Source organism: Microtus pennsylvanicus, unplaced genomic scaffold (assembly GCF_037038515.1).
Source record: "Microtus pennsylvanicus isolate mMicPen1 unplaced genomic scaffold, mMicPen1.hap1 Scaffold_95, whole genome shotgun sequence".
In the NCBI taxonomy this organism is placed as follows: Eukaryota; Metazoa; Chordata; class Mammalia; order Rodentia; family Cricetidae; genus Microtus; species Microtus pennsylvanicus.
The window spans coordinates 20,248-29,144 of NW_027461028.1; the positions used below are offsets into that span (position 1 = coordinate 20,248).

The 8,897-nt window shown below is 40.1% G+C and overlaps 1 protein-coding gene across 1 annotated transcript; it reads left to right on the forward strand.

Moving 5' to 3' along the window:
• The first annotated feature begins 4,973 nt into the window (after nucleotides 1-4,973).
• On the forward strand, nucleotides 4,974-5,898 carry LOC142842443 (developmental pluripotency-associated protein 4-like). The gene has a single exon (XM_075959163.1). The coding sequence runs from the start codon at nucleotides 5,005-5,007 to the stop codon at nucleotides 5,896-5,898; it is 894 nt and encodes a 297-aa protein (XP_075815278.1). The 5' UTR covers nucleotides 4,974-5,004.
• Nucleotides 5,899-8,897: the final 2,999 nt, after the last annotated feature.

An 8,897-nucleotide genomic window follows, 5' to 3' on the forward strand; every position in this document is an offset into this window, starting at 1 on the left:
GAAGTCACAGAGGTCAATCTCCCTCTGCCTCCCAAGTGTTGGGATTAAAGGTGTGTACTACCACACCCAACTACTCTCTTTCTTCCCTTTTTTTTGTTTTTTACTTTAAGAACTTTAACTTTTAGCCTGCATATATTTTTAACACACTGTAAATCATTTAAAAGTTTTCTTAGACTTTGCATCTTTCTTTTACTGTATATGTCTCTTTTGTGACCATAAGAGTCTTTAATTTACCAAGCAATTTCAGTAGGACTAAATCCATGGCTTTGACACCTGGATCCAGCCCATTCCTTAGCTTTCCAGCCTCATGGCAGAGGTACCGCTGTAACCACGTTTATTGCCACAATTCTATGCCCTTCAAGGTCCCTGCCAGCAAGCAAGCTGCAGCATTATGTCCACAGACAACACACAAGTTCTCTCTCTGTAGTCGTCCCTCCTGCCTCAAACAGTCAGAGTTTGCCCTGGTAGGATGGCCCAGAAAGCTGGCATTTTTAAATGGTGCAGCTTTTTTCCTGCTATGGATGAAAACTGAAAAGCATGCGTTCAGCTTTTCATCAACACCATTTAAATGTTTTGTGGCAGGACCTCTTAAGAGCTGCAGGGTTTTGCAGCTAAAGCTGAGTCAGGAAGCCTCTCTTAGATGAGAGCGCTTGCTTGCCTCTATCAAGCAGAGCAGAACAGAGAAATTGCTGCTACCAAGAAAACATGCTTTACTCTATTCTTTCCCAAGCTTTCTCAGGCTTTCTGTGGATTAAGTTATCCACGTGGGCGCCATTCTGTAGTGAATAGGAGCGGCGGGGCTATGTTCCTGGCACCCGGCTGCCTGCACGGCTAGCGTTATACCCGAAATAATTACATAGAAACTCTATTCTTTTAAACACTGCTTGGCCCATTAACCCTAGCCATTACAGGCTAATTCTCATATCCCTATCAACCCATCTCTAATAATCCGTGTAGCATCAGTCTTACCAGGAAAGATTCAGCATGTCTGACCTGGCAGCTTGCTTCATGGCGTCTGCCCAGGAGAGGGGAGCATGGCCTCTGAGCTCACTTCCTCTTCCTCCCAGCATTCTATTCTGTTTACTCCTCCCACCTATATTTTAACCTATGAGGGCCAAGCAGTTTCTTTATTATAATTAACCAATGACCTTCCTCCATCAGAGGTGGAAGTGTAATCAAGACAAACCTGTTTCCTTTTGCAAGTTGCTTTTGGTCATGTTGTTTATAACAGTAACAGAAAACAAACTAGAACAGTAACATTTTTTGTCCTAGCAAAGAAAAACTTGATAAATGACATTTTCCTTTTAAAGGTATACTTTTTCTTCTAGATCTTTGTTATTTGTTTTTACACTGACTATTATATAGAGAGAAACACAAACAATTAGACAGCCAAATGTAACATGAAATTGACACTAGAAGCTTGAGATTAGAGGATGATCAAAGATAAATGTCATGAACCTTTTCGAAAAAGAAACATACTATAAAAGTAAAATTCTGTCATTCCTGACTTTATGTAAGAGTAAGTTTCATCTGTAGAAATACGAAAACAATGGGGGAAAAAGGCCACACAGTATTTGTCAGAAAGCAAGAACAATTTAAGCTATCCATAGTGGCACATGCCTATAATCCATGCTTTGGGAGGTGGAGCTAAGTGAATCAGGACCAACATTGGCTACATTGGAGGTTTAAGGTCACCCTAGGTAATATGAGAGCTCATCAAAGAAGGGGGAAGGGGAAGATATATCTTTAAGTCTTACTGTCTTCTAATAGCAAACTGAACATAAGTTTTTGTCTGATGCTTGATACATACTGAAAATATCACTTAGAGATACTCTGTACTATTGCTAACAGTCATATTTTTTCAATCACATATTTTAAATAGAATTCATAACCTTCTTCCATTATGCTATCTTGTTTTATAGTCTCTCCAAATATTTCTTATAATGACTGAACTATAGTTTGTCATACATGTATATCAAAATTCAAGCATTTTTATTTTTGGTTATTAATATTAATATAATTTCACCTTAAATAACCTAAACACTTCATGAGCCCCAAAGATGGCCATGATCATTTTCGTTCCATCATGAGATGAGTTTACAAGTTCAGAGGAGTGGAATTCAGGAGGCAGTTATCAGCATCTTGCAGCATCACCTTGTATTTTCTATCTAAAATAAACTTTATATCTCTCTGTCTGTAGCATAATTCTGGGAAGCAGTCCCCATGTTTTAAAACATCTGAACTCTGGAGCAGATGCATTTTTGTTGCTCTCCTTTTGTCTCTCTTCTCTTTCTTTTAAATCCTTTAAAATAGCACAGCAGGGACAAAATATTTGAAAGAAAAACACTGCTATAAAAACTGCACAATCTTTTCAGCTACCACTGCTAGACCTCTTTTGAAATTGGACTCTACCTGTCATTTGCAGTTTGTTAGAGATGAATGTATTAGATCCTGTGAAGATGTGAGAAGGCGGGGAGCTGAGTACAGCTACCGCCTACTTGCCTTGCTCTGTTCCTGTTTGCAGGTGGCTTGGAAACCTTCAAATTACAGAGAGGAAAACTTGGTATTATGGAGTTTGTAGACTTCCAGCACACCTGTTTTGTAAATCCATGCTGTTCCAATGATGAATCGCCTCAGCTTTATGAAATGATTCATCATTAATCATTACAAAAAATAGGCTTAACAATTCATAAGCTCAAATAATGCTATTCCATTAGGTCTGTATTTATTAAAACTATATTACTTTGACTAAGTTTGGAAACGGGGAAAACTCAACAAGTTTATTTCTAGAAACGACAGACCTTTCCGTTCCTTCAATGCTCTGTTTAGCCATATCCATCAAGGCGACATTTTTTAGCAGTAGAAAAACTTGATAAATGACTTTTTCTTCCTAAAGGGGTATGGTGTTTCTAAATCTTTGGTCTGTGTTTCTACACAGAACATTATATAGAGAAAAAATGGATTTTTTTGTCATTGAATCTATATGCTTAACACACAACACAGAACATTTTGGAGACCAAATAGGTGTTCTTGGCTTTTGATATTGTTCCTTTTCGCATTGTTGCTGCTTTGCTTGTTTTACACCAACTAATTCTCTGACACTAGTTAGTTGCCTTACAGCTCAATTCAATTCTGACATTAACAGAGTTACTGCAGACCACATAGGTTAGGTGCTCAGTCCCATAAGGTGCTCCCCCACATATATCAGAAGCCAATCCAACTAGGTTCTCAGGTAACCTATAATTTTAGTATGACCTGACAAACATTGGTGATTCCCCCCTTTTGGAGCATGCTCAAAGAACGACTCATGGGGAACAACGCCTTAAGTAACTATAAGAGAGGCTCCAGGAAAAAAAAAGCCAGGAGCCTTTTACCTCAGGTGCATTTTGTTCCTGGATTCTTCTTGGTTGTGATTTTGTGCCTCCTGTGACAAACATATACATTCAACTTATAAGATGTGTTTATTCTTATTGGATGTCAGAGCATAGCTGTAAAACCCAATTTGGTCAGTGTGCCCTGAATCTGGACATGGTTTTCTGCCTTGCTTTCATGTTTCCCCAGATATAATCTATACTATATGCCAGGCAATTGTGTTTAAATAGGTCTATCCTGAGAAAGCTCTGGTAAAGGGTTGCTCTGTTAACATTTAGTATGTGTTTACCGGCATTTCTTTACATGTTTTTCTGATCATGTTTTTCTGAACTCAAACAACCTTCCTTTGATCATTGTTTTCTTTGTTACATTAGTATATAAAAGTACACTGGAACTAAAGTAAGGTTGTCTATAGTATTAGACTTTAGTCTGCCCCATTCTTTCAGGTCCTCAGATGCCAGGTTCAGCAGACAAGATCTGGACAGGTCAGCAAACTCAATACCCCCATCACTATTTAGGTTTCAATTTTCAGGAGTAGTTTACTAACCCCAGGTAAACAGATTAGTTAGTATTGTTAATTTGTTACAAGGAGTATTTTAAAAAGAGGCTGCTAGTTTGTTTTCTGAAGCTTAGCCCCGAAATAACCACGCAGAAACTATATTATTTAAATCACTCCTTGGCCCATTAGCTCTAGCTTCTTATTGGCTAACTCTTACATATTAATTTAACCCATTTCTATTGATCTGTGTGTAGCCACATGGCTGTGGCTTAATGGCTAAAGTTCCAGCATCTGTCTCCTTGGGGCTACATGGTGTCTCTCTCACTTCGTCCTTCTTTCTCCCAACATCCAGTTTAGTTTTTCCTGCTTATCTCTTTTATTTTGCCTTAACAGGCCAAACCAGTTTTGTTTATTAATTAACCAATTGTATTCACAGCATGCAAAGGGGAATCCCACATCAATGCAATGAACAGCTAGATGATGAAATACTCAGAGTGAGATTTGGAAAGGTCCTGAGTGCAGGTACTTCTGATTTTATGGAGTTGGGATGAAGCCATCATCCCAGTAGAAACTAGCACATTATTTTATAGGTATATACTTAAATCCTTAATAAGTGATGTCTTGTATATTAAGTGCATGGGTCTAGGTTGTTGAAAGTTTTTGTTACCTGAGTATGTTTCTAAAGTCTCCATGTCTAAAATCAAGGAGCAGACTCAGGCTCATGTGGCTTATTAGTAGTTAAAGGTCACCTCTGTGCTCATAGACAGCTTAGAGAAATGAGAGCCCTGAAGATTCCCAAACTGTTGCTGAATTCGTGATTGTACTAGTGAGTGTAGTACCTTTTAGTTCAGCTGATCAACATCTGTCCCTGGGATTTTCTTTATGAGTATCAGGCCAGGAGTTTCATTACAATGTTCTCAGATTGGCAACATGCCTTTCCTTATATAACTTGAATGGATGACACATGGAAAGGAAAGTGTGTGCTGGTGTTGGTGGACACATGGAGTTCCAGGGATTTGGGGATTTCTCTATGGTAACTCGACAAAGCACTTACATGCTTTGTGCTTTAATTTCATATTTAAAACAAAAATGTCGGGAAGAATTTTCTTTCGGCGGTTTCATCTAATTCGAAGATGGAGGATGCTGGAAACAAGGAGTTGAGCAGCACAAGAGAGCCAAGAGAAGTGGACTACCTGATGTGTAGTCAACCGAGCACATCCTTTGCAAAGCCCCCTGCAAAGAAAAAAAGAGCAAACAAGACAGCAAAAGAGAACGATTGTAAATCAAACAAGAAAGCAGGAGATGCTGAGACTCCAAAACCCATTCCTAGGAAAATACCAGTTCCTCCTCTACCGGATTATCTGCCCCCAGTGAACCTGATTCACCGAGACATTTTGCGGGAATGGTGCAAGAAGCAGAAGCTGAGCAGCAAAGGCCAGAAATTAGAGACTTACAAACGACTCCTTGCAAATTCTTTCCCCAAACAAATGCCTGAATTAGAGAAGATTCCTGACACACCGAAAGAGGCCAGGATGAAGATATGTCGGAAAAAAATTAAGACGAAGACGGAGGAGGGACAAGAGTCATGTCCTCAGGTGATAGTTCCTCTTGAAATGGCCCCTGTACCCGAGGAGCAGATGCCCGCCCTTACTGAACCTCCTGTCCTCTATGAAGAAGTTAGCACGACCATTGTGACCACAACTGCCTCTGAGGCAGTGTTGGCGTCTTGGTCCAGGATTGTAGCCAATGCTAACAAGAATGAGGCCCTGCAGTCCATCACAACACCTGAGACCTATGGGGAACTGTGGGGTGTGGTCCAAGGGAGAAGCCTTCCAGCAGACTCAAGAGGATGGGTTCGGCTGCAGTTCCACACTGGACAAGCCTGCGTACCTGAGAAGAAGGGGAAAGTGATTGCCCTCTTCCTGCTGCCAGCCTGTTCCTTTCCACCCCTACACCTGGAGGACAACATGCTGTGCCCCGCCTGTGATCACAAGAACAGGATCCTAAATAAGAACCTCCAAGGATAAAGGGAATCTCAGTTGTGGGCTAGCTGCTGTCATTACCTACTCCTTGGAGTGAAGTACGGAACTGCAGCCAAGACTGAGACTGATGGAAATTCACATCTGTGCCCGTGAAGGTGCCCGGATCAGCCAGAAGCCACGAGGCCTTGTTTGTTATTTGTTGCTATAGTACTAGCAGCTTGGAAAAAGAGCCAGTGAAGCCACCAAAACACAGCAGGTCCATGTCTTCGTTGTGAGGACTGCATACTCTTAAGTGACTATGCCTTTTACTGTTGTGTGAAAATAAGGTTTTGCTGGGGTGGAAACTGGTATCTCCAGATATAGTACTTGCTTGTACCACCACTGCCACAACAGGGGTCATAGACAGCTCTGTGGTCCCCTGTAAACATTTAGCTTGTGATTGTAGCCTCTGCATGCCCCCTTTCTTGGGTTGTAGTATGTTTGTTAGTGTGTAGTGCTTGGGTTTGTTTCTATTTTTGCAATATTAAACCAAATCTGTTTTTTTGCATAAATAAATAAATAAATAAATAAAACGAAAATGTCTTTGTTCTTCTGTCAATACCATGCTTAGCACAAAAATAAGTGTTCTATCTCTGGTCTAAAGTAACATGAATTTTACTGTGCTAGCAAGGCATTAGATTGAAGGGCAATATTTTTGCTGTTCTGTGAATGACTTCATGAAGGTTCCTTTAATGTTTTCTCTCCTATGAACAGATGAAGGACACATTTCCGCAATGAAATGGTCAGAGTAAGACCCCTAAATGAGGTAATTTATCCAGGGGCTTGAATAACAGTGTAATTTAAAAAAGTGATACCCCAAAAAGTAATGGGCAGGGCTTCTTCTTCATATGTTCCTTTCATTATACATGAAAGTAGAAACAGAGAAATCACCCACCCATGTTATTGAAGCTTCCCCTTCCCCACTTTCTATTGATGTGACAGACACCATGAGCAAAAGCAGCTTGGGGAAGAAAGAGTTTAATTGGCTTACAAGTCACATCTATCATCTGGGGAAAACAAGGCAGGACTCAAGGAAAGAAGCTGCAGACTGGATATGAAGCCAAGGGCACGGAGGAGTGCTGTTTACTGACTTGTTTTCCATGCCTTGTCTTCAACTCAGCCTGCTTTCTTACAAGACTGCCTGCCCAGGGTGCCACCTGCCCAGGGTTGCCACCGCCCCTACTATGTTGGGCCCTCCCACATCAATCATAAATCAAGAAAATGCCCTGCAGGCTTGCTTACAGGTCAATTCTATGGAGGCACTTTCCTCAACTGAGATTCTTCTTCGATAGCTCTATCTTCTGTCAGGTTGACAGAAGTATCAACCAGGATCTTACCCCTACTCACACTCTCAGTATGGTATCTAATTGCTTTTGGGCTCTCTCAAGTGAACTGCTTTTACAATTGAGACTTTATGCTTTTAAAAGCATTAATGCCTCTCTCTTCAGTAAGGCTATGAGGGTTCATCAAATTTAGACTTACTCTTTGGTACACTTTGCCACAGAAGACTAACACACACTGAAACACATAAACTGTTCCAAGATCAGAGAAATGCAACCACTTTATCATTACACCTTGTTGTTAGTTGCCTTGGACCCTAGGTAATCTCTCTTAAGGGAGAAAATGTTAGAGCTGCAAGACATAGGATTAATTACTTTAACCTACTTCTATTTACAAATGTACAATTCCCGCAGATCGGTCCCAACCCTACTGCTTCTGAATAACAAAACAGCATAATTTTGACTCACCCACCAAGGTCCTGTCCTCATTACTACAAAGTAGACATACGACAACCCTTTTCTTCATCGTAGTCCTTTTCTAGCCGTCTTGATATGATTTTTAAAACCACATTTTGACAGTTTTCACCTATTACCACAAGTTTTTATTAGTTCAAAATGTAGATCAATAAGCATATATCAAAATCTAGTAGAATATATAGCTACTGAAGTTATAAATTAGTAACTATGTGAAGGTGACCCCCCAAAACATCATCCCCTAGCCAAAAAGAAAATTAGGTTGCTCTTAAATGACCTCCAAAGGCCTGTATGTTAAAAGTTTAGCCTCCAGAGTTGTACTATTTGAATGTAGTAGAAGCTTTAAGTGGTAGCATCTAGTAGGAGGTCTTAATATCACTGAGAGCGTGCCCTGGTGCAACCTAAGGGCTCCTCAGCCCCTTTGTTTGCTTTTCATTGCTTTCTGGGTATGATGGCTTTTGTTGGTTGACAACTTAATATATATGGAATTAACTAAAACCAAAATAGTTGGGCAGCTGGAATTAACTAAATCCCAGGTGGTTGAGAAGCTGGAATTAACCAAAACCCTAATGGCTGGGCATACCTGTGAGGGATTTTTTTTTTAATTAAATCATTAGAAGTGGAAAGACTCACTTCTAATCTGGATCTTTGTGGTAGGAAGACTCCCTTTTAATCCAGATCTTTTGAGATGGGAAGATTCTTCCTTTGATGTGGACCACACCTTCTGCTGGTAGCCTATATATAGGACAAGGGGGAGTGAGCTTGCTCTTTTTTTTGCCTGCTTTCTAGTATTCTCCCTAGCAAGTCCTTTCCTTCCCTGGCATTAAAGCCTACTTTGTCAGGATTCCTGCACATAATGAAGACCAGCTGAGACATCCATCACTATGGACTGAACTGTTGGTAGATGTTGGACTAGTTGGACTGCAGCCTGTATGTCATTCTAATAAATCTCCATATATATATCCATATGCATATATATGTAGATAGATAGATAAAGATAGATATTCATTCTGTAAATTTTGTTACTCCCAAGAATCCTGACTAATACGCTGGCGCTCCTGCAGTGTTGTGCCGTCTCACCACAGGTCCCATGAACTGAAACTTCCCAAACCATGAGCTAAAATAAACTTTTCCATTTTACAAATAGATTCTCTAATTGTGTTATAGTTATAGAAATCTGACTAACATGTTAAATAAGTTTTTATTTATCCTTAGACTTTATATGAAAGTGAAGTAGAATCTAGGCTTTAT

Bases quoted from the DNA above. Each gene is read 5' to 3' on its own strand.
- LOC142842443 (XM_075959163.1), top strand. From the start codon at position 5,005: ATGGAGGATGCTGGAAACAAGGAGTTGAGCAGCACAAGAGAGCCAAGA.